The 20,246-nt window shown below is 44.2% G+C and overlaps 1 protein-coding gene across 8 annotated transcripts in view; it reads left to right on the top strand.

Moving 5' to 3' along the window:
- Nucleotides 1-16,784, top strand: part of LOC147017562 (neogenin-like) — a 491,631-nt gene extending 474,847 nt beyond the window's left edge. For 7 of the 8 annotated variants that reach the window (XM_085847263.1, XM_085847265.1, XM_085847261.1 and 4 more), the window contains 2 exons: nt 14,974-15,107; nt 15,628-16,784. In XM_085847263.1, coding sequence (XP_085703389.1) covers nt 14,974-15,107; nt 15,628-15,729 — 236 coding nt within the window. In that variant the 3' untranslated portion in view covers nt 15,730-16,784. Of the gene's footprint in view, nt 1-14,973; nt 15,108-15,568 lie in introns of all 8 variants that reach the window. The other variant, XM_085847262.1, reaches the window with a different exon arrangement.
- Nucleotides 16,785-20,246: the final 3,462 nt, after the last annotated feature.

Raw genomic sequence — 20,246 nt, 5'->3', positions numbered from 1 at the left:
CCTATGTTGACCTGGCCCTTGTTGACCTCAAAATTAATAGGTGGTTGAATTCATCGACCTCATATGCAAATGGTCTTCAAATTTCAAGCCAATCGGATGAAAATTGAGGATTTTATAAAATTGGCCAATGTCGACCTTTGGCCTACGTTGACCTCAAAAGAGTGACCGCTGTCTCACATGGTCATGTAACATGTGGTAAAGTTTCAATTTCCTCTGCTGAATGGTTTTCGATGTATGCTCTTAACAAAATGCAGACACGTACGACGTTCGAAGTACAACATACGTTCGTGCGCTACTGATCGCTTAACTCTGCTTCTGGCTTCGCGACCGCTTGGTTAAAAATATGAATGCATAATTTAACACCATTGGTTAACGAGTTACAATATTGGGTCCAGTGTAACATGTGATGGAAAAATAACAACAGACATAACTAGAAAGGCACTCGGTGGAGAGTATACCTCTGCCAGGCTGATTAGTTTCTGTTTTGTATTCGACTGATAGGCCGGATCTGGATTTGGACCTGAACTGAAATCTAATCAGACAGGGGTGAAAACATTACCTCCATCCACCTTCGGTGGCGGAGGTAACTGGAGGAAAGCCAGGAGCTGCGACAGCCTCCAACACTCCAAATTCATTTGTGTGGAAAAGAAGAGACATTCAGGGATAATTATCGAGGAGGAGAATAGAGGACGAAAGACGAGTGGAAAGAATATAACAAAGCAGGATGAACAGTCGAAGACCAGTGGGTATATAATTGGAACCATCTGCAAGAAAACATTGGAGAAGGATGTAATAGAAACTGGAATTTTGTGGAAGAAGTACAAGATGATCGAGACTAAGATGAGGAAAGGTGTAGAGTTGTGGTTCAGAACTTATGTTGTATAGCAGTTGAAAGATAAGGAAAAATGACAACAATGTGATGACCTTTTATATTTTCTCAAAATTTCTGTTTTTTGTAGACAAAGTGCAGCACCTCAAAGCCTGCTGTATGTGAAACCAAGTTTAGCTGCTTGTTTATTATGTTCAATTTATTTTCTTGTTGCAAACTTGAATCGAACTCAAATTAGGTGTTGATTTCGATTTTATTCCATTGCTACCTATTCAAACCACAACCGGTGTCATGGTGAATTGATGTGCAAGCAATGGCTGTTGATTTGACAGCATCTGAAGCAGCTGTGCGTCACAGTGCAATGGATGGGTTCAACCACCTCCAATCAATATGTTAAAATATGACGGATTGTGATTGAACATATTAAATTATATTGTAAATCTTGCTTAGTGCAGTTGGATTGAAAGAGTGGGGGCATTGTGTGCAAACGTAATCAATGATGATTAACCAGAGAGAAGATCAAAAAGACACTATTTCCTGTGAAAAATAAAGGCATTCCTCATGGCTCCTCATATAGGAATGTCACCAAATGGGTTGTACACCAAAAGAGGTGCTAACGAAGCAAGCTGGTCAGTCAAATGCTGGACTCCTACAGGGACTTTGCCTATTTCAATTGTACCAAAAGACTACTCTTGTGAATCTTCATTCATTCGCAGCACAAGGCTGTGGGGTAGCGTCATTGAGGGTGCGGCTCCCGTAAATATGGGAAGTCAGGTCAAAGTAAGAAAACTCCCGTGGAAAAAATTGGCCAAAATTCAAGTTCCAAAACTCGTTTCATCGAATGGATAATTGGAGTACTGTATCATGCTTTCAACAAATCTGAGTCATGGTCATGACAGCACGGAGAATATTTTTTTGAAATTCTCAAAACGAATCCTCATGGTCTGATGGGATAGTGCAGAGGTCACATCTCCGGAACCCTGAGCAAATTGCAAAATCCTGCCATAACCAACTACAGTCGCACGTCAGGCCAGGCCAGACAGTTCGTGAAAGACTTGGTCCAATACACCTCCTGCGGCCGATCCCATAAGAAGGTGCGGTTAAATGGATCCAGAATAAATCCTCATGACTTTTATCCAAGTACATTTGTATACCCCTGTGTTTTGTAACGAAATCCCATTACTGCACTGACAATAAAAATTCCTTTGTTTAAGACTTTAAGTGAATCACGCGGCAGGCCTTTGCAGATAATTGTGTTATTATGATGACAGTTTTGGAGTTGCACGGTTGCTCGGGTGCTCGTGGCTTGCATGTGATAAATTTGTGCAAAGTGCTTAGTGATGAGAGGCTTTGAGATGATGAGGACAATGAGATATGTAGGGGTTTATTATATCATACCCTATGGTTCCTACGAAGACTTGGTTATGAGAATGTCACAGCTCGCACATTTTCACTGTTGCAAATTGAACCAGAGAGTTCACAGAACACGACACCTGTACAGTGTTTTAGGATATACAGGAGGGCCTTGCCCCGTTAACCACAAATCAGCAAACTTAGCGGGTAATGGGGAAAATAGGGTTAGTGACTTCAATTTTCAAATTTTTGTCCAAACGGGACCCTTCATTAACATGTTTGTGCATTGTTTTTGTGCTATTTATTTTCATAAATGAGAGTTATTAAGAGCATAAGATAAAGTATTACATCACCTGGATTTTAGTCAGGTGAGCTTATGTGATCGAGCAGTGTCCATAGGTGAGCGAGTCAGTGAGTCTGTAAATACTTCAGTCATTATCGCTTGAACCAAACACACGATTTTGATGAAACTTGGCCACAAACTTCATATCTGATGCCATACGAAGGTGTATTGACTGCATAAAAATCTGTGCTTATGAAGGGGTTCTGCGGGGAGGGGGGAGGAGTTTGACCCCCCCCCAAAAAAATAGGTATTTGCTTTCTTTTCTGAAACTACACATACAATTTTGATGAAACTTGACCACAATCTTCATCATCCGTGATGTATTAAAGTTTGTTCATGGCATTAAAAAAAATCAGGGTCAAAGGGGTTCTGCAGGAGGTTTGAATGACTGAGGCTCCTGATACAGGTGAGCTTCAGGATGTTAAGTCCTATTTGTATTGTTATAATAATAATTATTATTATTATTATTATTTCATATGCAACCTGGAGCTGCTAGTTGTATCACTGCTGGGAGTGTGGCTGTGCCGCTGATGGAGTACCCCCTACTTCCAGTAAGCAGGTACTCATTTTGCCGACCTCAGAAGGATGATGAGCTGAGTCAACCCACCTGGTGTTGTTTAACGGATTGACAGGAGCATGAACTCAAGACCCTAAGATCTTAAGCCAGCCACCTTAACCGTTAAGCTGAACACCAGGCTCATTTTCCTGCGTGAAGAACATAAAATATAATTTATTTTCTTGAGTTCTTAAAATTATGAAACTTACTTTTAATAATAATGATGATAAACTTTATCTAATAATGCAATGGCAATGTTGATGACGGCAACGTAAAAGACGAGTCGATTGTGATGATGATGATGATGATGATGATGATGATGATGATGATGATGATGATGAAGTTGGAGAGTTTGAGGGGGTTATTGTGTTAACGGACCATTCTGATTAACTAGGTGGAATAAATCCACAAACATTGCCTCAATAAATTCATCGCGACAGAGCGAATCAACGAATGGGAAACCCACAAACGGCATGGCCCTCCTGTACTTCAAATTTAATAAAATAATGATTTTAAAGATCGTTTTAAAAAAATCCAAAAGTTTAGAGCGACTGAAACAGTCTTGTACACAAACCACCCTTGTACACTGTAATAAGATGACGTTGAGTCGCACTTCAGGATATGGAGGCTTGATTGATCACCGTAGAACTCAGCGTCAATCGGCATCGTACATAGTCAGTCATATTGTCGACCTCTTCTTCACTCGTTATGCACACTCCCACGTGCCACAACCGCTCATACGATCGATATATCGATATACTGCATAGTTTTTGGAAGGATTACGAAGGCAATTTGTGTTTTACAGTCTTTAAATTTATAATTGAATTTAAATAATGGTTTAAAGGCGTATAAAAAGATTAATTCCGGGGTTTGCTGCCATTTTACCCAGTGTTTATGACATCACTTTATCTAACACATTACATTAGTTCTTTGTGCCTGTTGTTTGTGTCCATTGTGATGTCCTTACATCCACTACGTTTCCTGTTTGGAATGATTTTCAATTTTGTTAGACTGCCAGACAGACAGGCAGACAGAGTAAAAACAGAGACAGACAGGCAGACAGACTCCTCTCTGCGCATGGGTGATCAAGACGAATTCAAAGCCAATGTACAGTGAAATGACAAACTTATCTTCCTACTCCTGTTCCGATTCATGTTGAAAATATAACGTTCAATTTACATGAGTTGTTCCTCGATCACAAACTGACGCTCATAAACCGATGAGACAGACGGATGGACGGACATGAACCAATTGCTTAACCCCGCTTTTCGCTTCGCGTACACGGGGTAATAACCAAGAACGGCACGTGGATAGCCATCGGAAGTAAAGCAGAAATAAAAACTTCTATTTTTCTCTAGTAACCGCAACATTTCCAAATAAATATAGTGCTGAATGCAATGTCAAAGTCTTTTCCTCTTGAAGGCTTTAATCTGCCAAATTTGTTTGATAGCTTCATGCATGGTACACTGCCTAATAACCGACGCATGTACTATCCACAAGGCTATGTTGATTTTAATTAAGCCACTCTTCAGGTTCATGCTTCCGCAGGCCAGACGCATCACATATACCAAACACATCATAATTTAATTTAATGTGTACACTGGTTGTGTACAGTGAAGATAATTCTTTCAGCTGGAGCTGGAGGATCTGTCTGTCATCATTGGTTGTTGGTGGACAGTAAACATCCTACGTTGTTTTTTCACGTTTTTCGAAAAGAGTTATCACCAGCACCCTGAATAAATTACAAATTCCTACCTAAGGTGTGGGTAGCAAGTCATCTTGTCTTCTTGGACCTTCCTTGACACCAGGTTACACTACTTCCTATTTCATAGTGTGGTTACTGTCCAGGCACCAGCAAATAAACGCAGGAAAACAAATTTACCAGCTCGTTCAAACATTTCACGCGAACAGGCAGGCATCTTCATAATGAAAGGAAAGTAAAAAAAAATAAAAAAATGCATAATGAACCCGTACTTCCATCCAGTTCCTGTCATGAAAGATAATAATAAGGAAATTCTTAACGAAAGCCGAAGTTTTCCTGTGTTCATCAAATAGGTGAATATATAATTATTTATGACTGTTCCTCAACACCACCCCCTTTGTTGTGTTGTAGTAGTAGTAATAATAGTAGTAATTTCCATCCACCAGAATTCTACCTCAAATCATTTCACAAAGCCCGCAATGAGTCTGTGTGCACTCTCAGGAGAGCTGGAAAACATCTGTCAAATCTCAAGAATGATCCTTCAAACTTGTCACCCTCCTCTAAGACCTGGTGGTGACTTGTCAAGTCTCTCTCTGGTGTATGCTCCCCTTTCCTCACTTCAAATGGCACCACAGGCAACTCTGCTTATGAGGAGGCCAAATGCCTCATTTCTGTGTTTGCCTAAAAATCTTGTGTCCCGAACCCCTTCCTCATGCCCACCCTTCCCAGTCATACCCAACTACTCCTGAATTCTGGGTCTTTTGTTCCTGAGAAGGTGGAAAGGTTTCTGGCAACCCTCGACTCTGGACCGGACGACATCAGATCACGTGTCCTAAAAACCTGCTCTGCTGCTCTTTTTCACTTCCTCTCTCTGCCATTATCGCCGTCATTTAACATAGGTTGTCTTCCATATGCTCGATAATCAGCCAACATCACAGCATTTCATTAAAATGTATAAAAACTGATCCTCTTAACTACAGACCAATTAGCTTACTTCCAATCGTCAGCAACCTCATGGAATCCATCATTGCAGTTTACATAAAATCATTCCTTTTCTCCAACACCCTCATCTCAGATCATCAATTTGGATTCAGATTTGGTGACTCCACCATGGACATGCTGCTTCTACTTTCCCACCAATCGATGGAAGTTCTCAATATCAGACGTGAGATCAGGGCTGTCTCTCTGGACATATCTCGAGCTTTGATACAATCTGGCATCCTGCCTTGCTTTCCAAACTGTCCGCCTATGGAATCCAAGCCCAACTCCACTCTTGGATTACTGACTTCCTCCACTCTTGTAATCAACAGGTGGCTCTAAATGGAACCAGTCTATAATTTATTTCAAGCTTCTGGGTCTCACTATCTGACATGATCTTTCCTGGGAAAGCCACATTTCCAACCTGGCCTCCAAAGCCAGTCGCTGACTGGGAATCCTCCATCTAGCAAAGTCCTTCCTCGGCCTTTCTGTGCTCCTGACCACATACAAAGCTTTTGTCCGCAGCCTGATGGAGTACTGCAATCCCCTCTGGGCTGGTGCTCTTGCATCCCACCTTTCTCGGCTTCACGCTGTGGTAACCAAGGCATTTTAGTATCTCCTGCAATGAGGTCGAGTCTTTGGGCCTCTCACTCTCTCACCGCAGGCAGGTCGGTGGTCTTTCTGTCTTCCACCGTCTCCTCTCCGGTCTCGCCTCCCCCCCCCCTGCTCTGTCTGCGATTTGTCCCCACCATATTTCCACAGGTTGCTCAAGGTCTGCCAACAACCCTTTCTGGTAAAACTACCAAAATCATGAATCACTGCTCACCTTCCACTCATTCATTCCTCTTTTTTCCCCGCCTTTGGATTCATTCCCATTCTTCCCTCCAGGCCTTCAAAACAGCTGTTCACCACCACCTCTTAACTTCCCCCATCCAAATCCTCGATCTTTTCTACTCCCGTTAATCAACTCCAAACCCACCTCCTTCAAATCCCCTGCTTTCCTTCCTGAATGTCCATCTTGTTTACCCTGTGATCCCCACTCCATCCCTCTCCCTTCCACAGATCTAATATCTCTGTTCCCCACTGGTTTGTCCTTCCCACTCCTGTCCCTCTTGCCTCATGCCCCCCTTACTGTACGTTGTGTGTTACCTCTCATACGAACCTCAACAAGGTATACAAAAAAAAAATACCTTCTCTTTTCTCCACGTCAAGGCTGGAGTACCCCAAAGCAGTGTCCTAGGCCCCATCTTATTCCTACTCTCCATCAATGAACTCTCTAACTCTCTAGAAAATCCTATCTATTTGCTGATGATTCCACCCTCTGTCGTGACATCTCTCATCCTTCAGACAGACAGGCTGCAGCCTCTTCCCTCTCCTCAAACTTTGACAAAATCACAAACTGGTCAAATACTTGGAACATGTCTTTCAATCCTTAGATATCTCTTTTTCTCTCTCTTTTCTCTCTCTTCTCTCTCTTCTCTCTCTTCTCTCTCTTCTCTCTCTTCTCTCTCTTCTCTCTCTTCTCTCTCTTCTCTCTTTTCTCTCTCTCTCTTCTCTCTCTCTCTCCCTCTCCAACCTCCCCCCCCCCCCCCCCAAAACACCATACCACAAACCCTTACATCTACTTTCTCAACAACCCTCTTAAAGAGGTTCAGTCACTCAAACTCTTGGGTCTCACGGTCAGTCATGATCTCTCTTGGGCAAGCCTCATTTGGAAGGAGTTAGTTCGTCGAAGAAGGTCGAAACCCGGTTTGATTCCCACAACTTTGAAAATTTGACCTTTGTGAACTTTAAAGGTCAAAGGTCAAGGATTATGACCTTTGGTGCAAAACTTCCTCTGGAACATTCCAGGAACAATATAACGTCATTTAGGCTATATGGCATTTCGCACTCCTCGGATTATATATCCATACTTTGATTAAATCAGCGTAAAAAAACAAACTTGAAGGGGGCGCCACGGGCAAGGTGTTCGGGATAGAGCAAAATGGTTTCAAGACTTTAGATGGGGAATGACCTCAAGATTACGCATAAAAAATATTGTCATCCGAGCTCTCAAAGTTTGGGTGGTCGTATGATTTTTATGTCAAAATTCGAAATTTTCTAAGTTCGTGACCTTCTGACCTTGACCTTGGGACGAAAATGAAAAATCGAGCTCTGTGGGGCTATGCAGATGCCATTGGGCTAACCAAATACCAAAACCCCTGCCAGATTCGGCAAACCCCCGAGGAGAAGATGCAGATTGAAATCGGCTACCCCCTAAAAACACTTCTTTTTTGGGCGTGGCTCCGCCCATAATGGGCGCACCATGCCCATTTTCAGGAAAACACAACTTGATCATGATATAAACCTCCCACCAAAATTTTGTCAGGATCGGATCAAAACCCATGGAGCTATGCTCGGGACAGACAGACAGACAGACAGACGCACAACAATAACGAATATCGTGGTCACATTTTTTTGTGAAAATATTTTTAGTGAACCAACACTCTCTTCAATCTCATTCTTCTCTCCCAGTTTTCAAGATAGCTGTTCACCACCATCTCAGCCCATCCCCCAATCAAAAGTCATGATCTTTTCTACACCCGTTAAACCACCCCCACTCCTCCCAAAATGTTGCTTATGTATCCATATTGTCGACTCCTTGCATTCTCTCCGAACCCTCATCGTTACCTGCATCCCTTTTTCCCTCCACCCCGCTATTGGTCTTTCTCTTTTTCATGCTGTTCCCTTTGTTATGTTGTGTCCTGATCCATTCTGTGCCCAAGCTCTTCCATGCATTATAAAAATGATTTTACATTCTAATATAATCACTCATGTAATAGCCAAGTATTTGTGCATGTGCAAACCGATTGCCTCTTCACTTCTTGAGAAGCATGGTTCCAAATACCATTCCCCATTTCAAAGGCTCGACCGGCATTCCTTTCATTAAGTAGTTTTTAAAGCTTAAACCTATCCCTGTAACGAGCCATTAAAATGCTTGTAGTGTGGAAAACAAACTTTGTATGTTGTCAATAACATCAGAAAGAAAAAAAAAATGTTATTTTATTTATAAGTGATTTATTGTCTCTTCCATAACAATGACGATAGATATAGAAATATGACAGAAACTCAATGGCTAATAAACAATTCCAATTTACAATGTAAATTTGACCAGAGAAATGGACGATCATTACAATGAAATGATGGCATCAGCAGGAGATTCCTTTTGGAAGAACACACATATAACAGCAGTTTGTTCCACACAACAGGCTGAATGTAACCTTTGCATACCAAGGTGAGAAAATATTTTCACCTAGAAAAATATTGTGGCAAGAGACATTCCAAATGTTCCTAATTTGAATGCAAAGGGACTTACAGCCACTTGTAATGCTTTCAAAATTTATTATTTATTTGTTCAGAAAGCTGAACTTGAAGAATACTTTGGGGTCCGGAGTTTTGGTTATTATGTTGAAGTACATGGCTGAAGCTTTCTTTCATGATTCCCACAAGCACCGATAAATAGATACAATCCTTCGCTCCACGACATGCAACCCTAAAGCCTCTAAATTTTAAAAAAGGGACTCTGTAGGATTATGCATAGAGCGTGCGTTCTGAGTCTGGGAGGTCGGCCATTTGATTCTGACCTTGACCGAATGATTCCAAAGATTTTTAATACTGGTACGTGCCCGTGCGTGCGTGCCTGTATGTGCGTGGCCATACGTGCAAAAAAAAAAACTTTCAAACCGCGTGCCAGAAACAACCACACAGGCCGTTCCTTCACTCTCGCGTGCCCGTACGTGCGTGGCCGTACGTGCAAACCAAAAAAACCTTTCAAACAACCCCACAGGCCGTTCCTTCGCTCTCGTGAACGATGACTGGATTGGGGCATTGTGTTTATCTATAAATGCGCATTAGAAATCGAGAAATTATTAGAATACAGTAAGTCATCACTATCCGGAAGTGGTGCGTGCCCGAACGGAATGTTCACATGCATTCCACGAATTATCGCTTGCATTGAAGTAACAACTGCTGTAATACTTACACACACAGAGTTAATTAAAATCCAAATTAAAATCAAGTTTACCTCCCTGTCTTTGCTTGCCATGACATTCGCTGCCATTGACCATTGCCACTCCTACGCCACGGTAACTAAATGGCGCCCTTTCCCCATCGGCCACTCCTACACAGCAATGTGTCCTGTCATTGGTTTGGTAAATAAATGGCCATAACTTGGGAAGCACTTGTCCGATTAATATCAAACCTTGAAAAGGCACATACTCAGGTCCCCAGCAATATACCTGGCAAGTTTCAATTAGATCGGACCAGTGGTTGTCGAGAAACAGCGGTCACACACACACACACACACACACACACACACACACACACACACACACACACACACACACACACACACACAGACACATTGCTGGAATTATAAATAGATGAGGTCCTACTCAATGCGTGCCTGTACTCAACATGAAGTTCCTCTCGGAAGAAATCGGTATCATCGTATCGAGCAAGGTTGCGATTCTCACGGTGAACCTGCTCTAGTCTCGCACGGTGTACGTCCTGATGGCGCAGGTCATCCCTCAGTTGCCGGTCTTCTCGCTGGTGAGGGATTTCTTCTGCACGATGCCTTACCTCGCGTTCAGTGTTGTCTGCCAAGTGAGCAGCTCAGTCTTCATCCGTTTCTTCTGCACGACGCCTTGCCTAGCGTTCAGTGTTGTCTGCCAAGCAAGCAGCTTGTTCTTCATCCATTTCAGCTGCATGACACCTTGCCTCGCATTCAGTGTTGTCTGCCAAGCAAGCAGCTCGTTCTTCATCCGTTTCAGCTGCACGACGCCTTGCCTCACGTTCAGTGTTGTCTGCCAAGCGAGCAGCTCGTTCTTCATCCGTTTCAGCTGCACAACACCTTGCCTCGCGTCCAGTGTTGTCTGCCAAGTGAGCAGCTCGTTCTTCATCCGTTTCTTCTGCACGATGCCTTGTCACGCGCGTAGCGTGTCAAGCGAGCAGCTCGTGCTTCGTCAGATTCCATTGCGCGTGCACGACGCGCAGCTTCGTTCCTTCGCTCTCGTAAACGACGACTGCATTGGTGCATTGTGTTTATCTCTCTATAATTTATCGAGAAAGTACAGAAATCGAGAAAGTAAAGAAATTGAGAAAGTACAGAAAACGAGAAAGTAAAGAAATCGAGAAAGTACAGAAATCGAGAAAGAAAGAATACAGTAAGTCGAGAAATCGAGAAAAAAATCGAGAAAGAATACAGTAAGTCGTCACTATCCGGAAGTCCGGAATTTAAGTCCTCACTGTCCGGAAGTTCGCATATCGCAGTTACGATTATTCGCAATTTAGTTTTAATGGCCAATTATGCAATGAGCGCCAACGTATTTTGCCTTTTCGCAATGTCATCGCAAGGAAAAACACAATGAGAAGAGAAGCCGTGGCCGTACGTGCAAAAAAAAAAAACATTCAGACCTCGTGCCAGAAAAAAAAACACACAGGCCACGCCGATGCAGCAACGTGTCCTGTCATTGGTTTGGTAAATAAATGGCCATAACTTGGGAAGCACTTGTCCGATTAATATCAAACCTTGAAAAGGCACATCCTCAGGTCCCCAGCAATATACCTGGCAAGTTTCAATTAGATCGGACCAGTGGTTGTCAAGAAACAGCGGTCACAGACAGACAGACACACAGACACACACACAGACACACACACAGACACACACACAGACACACACAGACACACACACAGACACACACACAGACACACACACAGACACACACACAGACACACACACAGACACACACACACACACACACACACACAGATTGCTGGAATTATAGATAGATGGTACATGCTATTTCCTCACATAATGCTCAGCATTTTGAAGAAAAACCAAAAAGACAAACACCATGGCTGGTGGGAGTGTCAGAGGTGGGGGGCCCCCAGATTATGGAGATATTCAGGGGGGTCCCTGAATTGGTCCACTGATTAATGGAGAGAAAAGCGACATCACAGAGTACTCTGGGAAGTTACATCATTGCCGGTGCCATCAGTGTCGTCAAATGAAGTGGGGTCCCCCAGAAGGACCCTCCCATTACTATAACAACGTGACATGCTAATGGTCGGACCTGCTGGCAACAACAAGAAGCACCGCAATTGGCCAGAGCCACTGGTCATGTTCTGATTGGGCTGGCGGGTGGAAGGCCCTGTCCAAGTGGCTGCGCCACGTGACGTGAGGGGCAAGATAATGGGGGAGAAGGACTGTTTAAGCTCCTGATTGGCCAATTTCTCTCTCTTTTGCCAGGGACATCAGTTAAAGATGGACGCTCTCCTCTCTTTTTGCTTTGGACGCTCTGTGGGCTAGAGCTCTACTTTTTTTCTGTGAGGGATGCTTCATCTTGCTGCGACATCTGTGCCCTGCTCTGCTCTGCCCTACTCTGTTCTCATGCTGTTCTCTCAAAGATATTTGAGTTTGATATAACAATCCTTGTCTGGGTTGTGTATGACCGGGAAATGACCGGGTCCATCGAGAAATAGTTTTATTGTAATATAAGGGTTTGTTCATAGATTTTTTTTTGTGTCCTTGATTGACTGTCTCTCATCTGCTGTACCCCTCCGTTTTCATGTCTAGTGTCCATTTCCTTTCATTGAATAAATCCTTATATTTTAAGCTTGTGCTTGTCTGCTCCACAATCCTGCCACACTTCGCTCATTTGGCAACATTGGTAAATCCCTCGGGGTCTAAATTAGGTTAAGATCGTTACAAGTGGTACAGGGTTAGTCCACGCTCAGAATAGGATGGCTCACCTCTGCTCGGGCATGCATCATCACACCATTTTAAAGCCTTTTTCCCTGAGCAGGGGTCAGCTTTTTGCGGTGTCCAATCGTGGTATCCTTTCTTGTGGCAATCATTTTACGGCCGGATGTCCTTCCTGACGCCAACCCTTTAGTCGCCTTTGACACTCAGGGATAATTACCAGTATACTGGTGCTCATTTCGCCAACCTCGGAAGGATGACAGGCTGAGTCAACCCCCCTGATGTTAATTCAGTAACCAGCGGGGCTCAAACTCAGGACCCCGAGGGTCCCAAGCCACCACCGGAACCACGAAGCCAACACCAGGCTCCTCTGCTCGGGTATGTGATCGCTACCAAATTGGCATCAAGCCAGCCATCTGCAAAGCGACTGCTCCGACGTTTTGCAGCTCCTCACCTGATTCATTATTAAGTCATCACATGGTGCCATAACAATGTGTTCTAATGTACTTTGCACAGTGTGTGAAAACATTGCCTCCTCCCCCCCCCCACCACCACCACCTCCCTACCCCATTCACATTTTACTTCCTATTCTTCCCCACCATTTCCACTGAAGAAATTCTGACCCAGTTTGGTGAAGAGTTTGTTGATGTTTTTCCATTATGATATTCTCATGCTGAGCAGTGCCAAGTCTGACCATTTTAACCATTGGGATTCTTGTTCCAACTAAATAGATTATTTGCTTTCCAACCAAGTAAATTGATTATTAGCTTTCCAGGGTTACCATTTTTAATAACCTAAAACAGCAGGAACCACGACATTGAAGCTCGAGGACCTGCTTCTTCTTCACGTGACAGATGGATGGTCGTATCTCCTGTCAGTTATGGAAACAACTATTCCCTCTGGAAGTGAAAACGTGTCAATATCTGTTTACCTTGGCTGGGGACAGTGGTTAAACCACTTGCACTATTCTCTGTGTAGAGGTGAAGATCGCAAGTTATCTCCCCATTCTCGCCCGTGGGGTGGGGGGTCGGTGGGGGAGGGTTATTTTGTGTCCACACCTGACCTTAGGTACCCTGAGCATGAATACAAAACTTGGTGGAGATTTGCCCAGCCTTTTGCAATTCCATAATGAACATACATACATACATACATACATACATACATACATACATACATACATACATTTGCCTTATTTTATGACACTTGCATTGACGAACAGGAGAAACTTTGTGTTTTCTCCGGGTGTTGGTTTAAGCAAGTGGCGATTGTGATATTTTGTAATTGAAAAGCAATTCAGGAAGAACCAAGTTGGACCAGCCAAAATGTCCATCGTGTAAAATGGGTACCTGACAACATGTGATTTTAGGAGGTTCTGAAGCACGTATGTACATAAACCTGTTTAAATGAGGGGTGCACTGGGGAAGAGGGAGAGATCTGGATGCCTCACGTCCCTGATTTTAGGACCAATGAAATACTGACAGACGTCACCTCTGGAAAACTCCGAGAGGACGGCGTGTCTTTAATTGACCACATCATCTTTGTATTAGAGTCCATAAAAAACCTTGAGGCCATACTCTGTGTAGAGCATTGGTGCTGCCTAAGCAGTCTCCTGGGTTATTGGGCACATTCCTGGAAGGGTCGCCACTCCGACAGAGGACACCAGCAAGCAAGTACTCATTTTGCCAACCTCAGAAGGATGACAGGCAGAGTCAACCCCACCTGGTAATAATTAAACAGCCAAACAGGATTTGAAGTCAGGATCTGAAGCCCACCACCCCATCCATTAAGCCAACACCAGGCACACAGTCCACGTTTGTGCCAAGTTAGTTAGAAATCTCTTCAGTGGTTCATAAATTATCGTGCTAACAAAGAACTGATAACGGATAGATGCACGGCCGGACAGACAACTCAAAAACACAATGCCTCCGGCCCTCCGACTGCTGAGGCATAAAAAGGTGCCAAAGATAAATAATTTTTATTCGCCATTAATGTGGAATATTTTCTCAAAGCAATGTCTGTCTGCCTGGTATTTCAACTGAGCTCATCCATTTCTAATGTCGCTTGTCCATTTCTAAGTTAAATCGTGGTCATACGCTTGGTACATAATATTCATATCAGCAGGCTGCGTGCATCCAGTGCTGCTCTGAAAAGAAAAAAAAAAGAGTTCATGCAACCCGACGGATGACAAATGCCTAAAACAAATGCTTGATGTACGTAAGCTTTGGCAACATTTGGAATGTGATAACGCTGGGGTCGTGGTGGTGACATTTTGGGTAACCGTGCTGATGTTGGACCCATGCGCAATCATGCACACCCCAAACTAACCCATTTCACCAAAATTAGCTTTTGGAGGATTATTGTTTTTGGAATTTTGTTAAAGTTGGTCTATGTTAGTGCGACACCCCAATAAGGTGTTCGGTCTTGCTGTGTAGTAATGATTGGTGTTCTTTCCCTCTCGTACCCACTGCAGCCGCAAGCCAGCTAAACCCCACCAAAACGGCGTCTCTGGGTACTCTTGGCAGAAACCGTGTGCCAGTTCCTGTGTCCATGCCCAGTGCCCCTACCACGAGCGACGGCGGACACCCGGTGGATGAAACGGACATTGTAAGTTAAGAAGCGTCTGTGCAGTCGGTGGCCCACCAGTCACAGGGCAAGATGATTTGTGAAGTTGACAAGACGATATTACAATTTAAAGCGTACGATGTAAAATGAATCCTTCTAAAACAACATCGGTGGAAGTTTTATTATCAGGAGTGATACTTTAATCTTCACTCTTCGTTGTTTTTCAAAGTTTGCCCGTCACATTTGTCAGAATACCGTTAAAAATTTGACATTTTTATATATCCACAGTGAAGCCATTTTGTTCTTTAATACACTTTGAATGCCATCAAAATCCTTTCACTAATCCCATTCTTCTCTCTTTCCCTATCCCGTGCATTTAATGAAACCTGCCTGCCTTCGTGTTTGCTTTGTTTAATTTCGTTTTGCTTGCCACTGTTTTATTCATTTGCACCCCTCTCCTCCCCCACCCCAACCATTCCACCGTTCATATTGCCACCGTCAAGTGTTAGGCTGTGTCTGCTTGCAAATCTTTCCCCTTCTCACAGCAATTCCATCCCTACAGAGTTCGCCCCACGAGGATGATGAACTGAGTGCCGAGATGGCCAGCCTAGAAGGCCTCATGAAGGATCTTAATGCCATAACGTCATCTGGAATCGGTATCTAGATTCTGCAAGTTTTGATTCCGAGTCGGAAGCATTTCTCATTGCGAGGTTCGATGATGGTGTCGGACGGGGGAGTATGGGCGGCAGTCATTGTTATGAGCAGGTCGAAGTGGACATTCCTAGTTCTCCCAGGAACATGCCTGTTCAAAGATCCGACACAACGTTTCCCAATGCATCCTGCGTAAATATCCCCGGAATTAGACAAATGGAAGAACTCATTTTGTTTAACAAATTCGGTTGGAGTAAACGGATGAGATTTTTCGAAATAACTTCAACTCAAGTGACGGCTTTGAGAGTCGACTGTTTTAACGTCAATGTTTGCTTTTGTTTTGCAGTGTATTACATTCATGTAACTGGAATTAATACGTCTTACTATTGTAAAGTTTCTTTAAATAGAGATATTTTTTGTAAAGTAAATATTTTATTGGTACGCTTTACCCCTGTACCTTATGTTTATATTTGTGGTTTGCTTTTTTGTGCTTTGAAGAAACTTGTGTACATACAGGCAGAGTGGTATCTTAGGGTAAAGCTGCTGCGTCTTCTTATATGGGTCCTTAATTTGTATATAAGTGAACTTATTTTACTTACTTTGCTTTTTGTCTAGGTTAACTGTTCCATATTTATCACAAGCAATTTTATTTCATCAGTTCAGTGTTTAAAGCAATCAGGTCACAGCAGATAAAGCGTTGTTGGACAGGTTCCCTGTATTTAAAAGTCTCAGCTGGGTCTTGAAATGCAACTTTTAAAATACAATCTGAGAGTGTTTCCATGGCTGCATTCGATTGTGCGCAATCGACCGACCGAGAAGTGAAAGCCATTCACCAGTTTTGTGTCACATTTTGCAGTTGCAAGTTCAGGGGGGAAAACAAACATAACAAATGTACATTGTTTTTTCAATCTACAAACTCTTTCTGGTTTGGACATAAACATGCACACTTTCACATGGTGCTAACATACGTTGTGCTGTAACACGAACTTTAAGCTGTTTGATTAAAATAAAACTGTTTTATATCTTGTTAAATAAGTGGAGGACCAGAATAAATGTTATAAGATTTAACTGTGCAGCTACTGTGATTATTTGCTTGAAACTTTGAGCCAAATTTCTGCTTCAAAAAAATAACAATCCATCTTTGGCGTTGTGAATCCTTCTCGGGCACGTGAACCCATCACGGGCAACATGAAGCCGTCTCGGGCGACGTCAACCCCTCTCGGGCGACGTCAACCCATCTCGAGTGACGTGAAGTCGTCTCGGGCGCCGTGAATCCTTCTCGGGCGCGTGAACCCATCATGGGCAACATGAAGCCGTCTCGGGCGACGTGAAACCATCTTGGGTGATGTCAACCCCTCTCGGGCGATGTCAACCCCTCTCGGGCGATGTCAACCCCTTTCGAGCGACGTCAACCCCTCTCGGGCGACCTCAACCCCTCTCGGGCGACGTCAACCCATCACGGGAAACATGAAGCCGTCTCGGGTGACGTGAAACCATCTTGGGTGATGTCAACCCCTCTCAGGCGATGTCAACCCCTCTCGGGCAATATCAACCCCTCTCCGGCGATGTCAACCCCTTTCGAGCAACGTCAACCCCTCTCGGGCGACCTCAACCCCTCTTGGGCGACGTCAACCCATCTCGGGCGACGTGAAGCCGTCTCAGGCAACGTGAATCCTTCTCGGGTGCGTGAACCCATCATGGGCAACATGAAGCCGTCTCGGGCGACGTGAAACCATCTTGGTTGAAGTCAACCCCTCTCGGGCGACGTCAACCCCTCTCGGGCGACGTCAACCCATCTCGGGTGACGTGAAGCCGTCTCAGGCAACATGAATCCTTCTCGGGTGCGTGAACCCATCATGGGCAACATGAAGCCGTCTCGGGCGACGTGAAACCATCTTGGGTGAAGTCAACCCCTCTCGGGCGACGTCAACCCCTCTCGGGCGACCTCAACCCCTCTCGGGCGACGTCAACCCCTCTCGGGCGACGTCAACCCATCTCGGGCGACGTCAACCCATCTCAGGCGACATGAAGCCGTCTCGGGCAACATGAAGCCGTCTCGGGCGACGTGAAACCATCTTGGGTGAAGTCAACCCCTCTCGGGCGACGTCAACCCCTCTCGGACGACGTCAACCCCTCTCGGGCGACGTGCAGCCGTCTCGGACGACGTGAACCAGTGTCAGGTGATGAGAACCAGTCTCAAGTGAGGAAAATGTCCTTTTTTGTACATATAGTCGAGGCTTTTGGAAGAGCTAGAACTAGTACACTGAATATATCAGGACACAACAGGACAAAAAGAAGAGTTGAAAGAGAGGGGAAATACCAACAGCAGAGTTGAAGGCCAAGATCGAGGCAGACTTGGACAAACAATGGGTTTCGTGAGGAATGAGGGGCAGGAGAGGATGCATGGGGTGGGCAAGATGGATACAGAAGGAAACTCCCAGGAGGCTCAAACGTGAAGTGGGTATCCATCTCAGCGATCCCGCCAGTCGCTGATGCCATATACAGGTGGCCAAATCTGAAACTAGGACTAAAGAGTAAGCTGATGCTGCTGGAGTGATTTACAAGGTTTAATGAAGCTTTTGCACAAATATTTGTTATATAAGGGTCAGGGCTCGTGGGTTGAACCCATGGTCCAGGTTCATAACAAAGCGCAGCACGTTTACCAACTACAAAGGGGGTGGGGAAAGATGTATATAAGTACAGTACAAACACAAGGATGAACGGAATAACAACCCAGAAACGAGTAACAATGGCATGGAGTGGAACATAATGAGAAAGAATCAGGATGTGTAGAAGAGATGTGGATGTGTGTGGGTGAGTGCATGAGGTAGTGATGATGGGCAATGAATTTGGAAGACTGAAGTGATGGGAGAGAGAACATTTGCTTATTCTCTTGATTGCACAATCAAGAGAATAAGCAAATGAATGAATGAAGGTGGGCAACCAGCCTGGACATTCGGAGGTTGAGCAGGTGAAGATTTCTTGAGGAATGCTTCTGACCTGCAGTGGCTTTGGGAGGGCAGAGATCAGAGAGGGCAAGAGGAAAAAGGCCAGATGTAAGGCTTGTATAAAACAGAGAGCCACCAACTTGCTGCTGGTGGGAAAGTGACAATCCCTGGGAATTAGCATCCTGTGTTTATTTTTTTTGTTGTTATTGAATACCATTTTGAGGTTCATGTAACAGTTAACACACAAAAACATATAACAAGGCAGGAGACAAGAGGGGTAGGAAAGGGAAGCACAAAATAGTGGGGAACAGAGACAATAGAAGATCTGTGAAGGGGAGAGGGATGGGGTGAGACACATGGGGTAAACAAGATACTACAGGTTGCCTGCCATTCAGAGGGATGAGAGATGGTGCAGCAGAGGGTGGAGTCATCAGCAAATAGATAGAGGATTTTCTAGAGAATGTGAGAGATCATTGATGAAAATCAGAAAAAGCACAGGGCCAAGAACACTACCTTGAGGAACTCCAGCCTGAGTGGGAAGAGGAGATGAGAGAATCTCATTAAGAGCCACATGTTGACTGCAACAGGAGAGGAAGTCCATGAGCCATGAGTGGAGGTTTCCTTGGATACCATAAGAAGAGAATTTGGTGAGCAGTGTGGAAAACCAGACCAAACTGAAAGCTCACGATATGTCTATGGAGATGGCTCTGATCTCAAGTTTGGCATTTAAGACCTCTATCCATTATTGGGGAAGCAGAAGCAGCATGTCCAGGGTTGAGTGACCTGGTCTAAATCCAAATTGATCGTCAGAAATCAAGCCATTGGAGAAAAAGAAGGATTTGATGTCGGAAGTGATGATGGATTCCATGACCTTGCAGATGATTGGGAGCAGGCTTATTGGTCTGTCGTGGCAGGGATCCGTTTTTGTACCTTTTTTATGCAGAGCGGTAAAGGCCCGGTCACACCTTGACGTTTTAGCCAACGTATGCCGATTTTTGAATTTTTTTTCTAAAACGCTGGCACACGTTGAATACGTTATGGGTAAGTTTTGATAACATTGAGAGCACGCTGAAAAACACTGCCATACGTCGTACGTTGGCTTTAAACGTTGTACTTTTCAGTTGTCCTCAAATTTTTTCATGCTTGAAATTTCACGACGTATACCGGCGTATGACTCACACGTTCCGCTACGCTGGCCACAAGTTGTATGCACGGTCTGCGATCGTTGACAGACGTCAACACATGCTACTTGTAAGTTAATCATAAGTTGAGACACGCCGAGGTAATGTTTAACGTACCCGAAACTTATTTCTAACCTATGATTAACGTGTTGTTGGCACGTTACGCGATCGTTGCCACACGTCGACAGACGTTACTTTTAAGTTACTCAGAGGCTGAAAGACGTCGGTATAATGGATCGTCCTTGCGTCAGCGGCCACGGCCACGGCCAGGACACTTATTTGCAGCATTCTTCAAACTTTTCTTCGGCATGACGAGGATGTTCACACTTCGATGTCTAGCTTGGCTATGATTCCAATTGTCCATCGGCAGCGTCTATTTAAAACAGTCGAGTTTGAGCGTT

This window comes from Eptatretus burgeri, chromosome 11 (genome assembly GCF_056783735.1).
Source record: "Eptatretus burgeri isolate ZD-2024b chromosome 11, Ebu_testis_v1, whole genome shotgun sequence".
Taxonomy (NCBI): Eukaryota; Metazoa; Chordata; class Myxini; order Myxiniformes; family Myxinidae; genus Eptatretus; species Eptatretus burgeri.
Note: the sequence above shows the minus strand (reverse complement) of the source record. Positions and strands in the feature narration are given on the sequence as shown.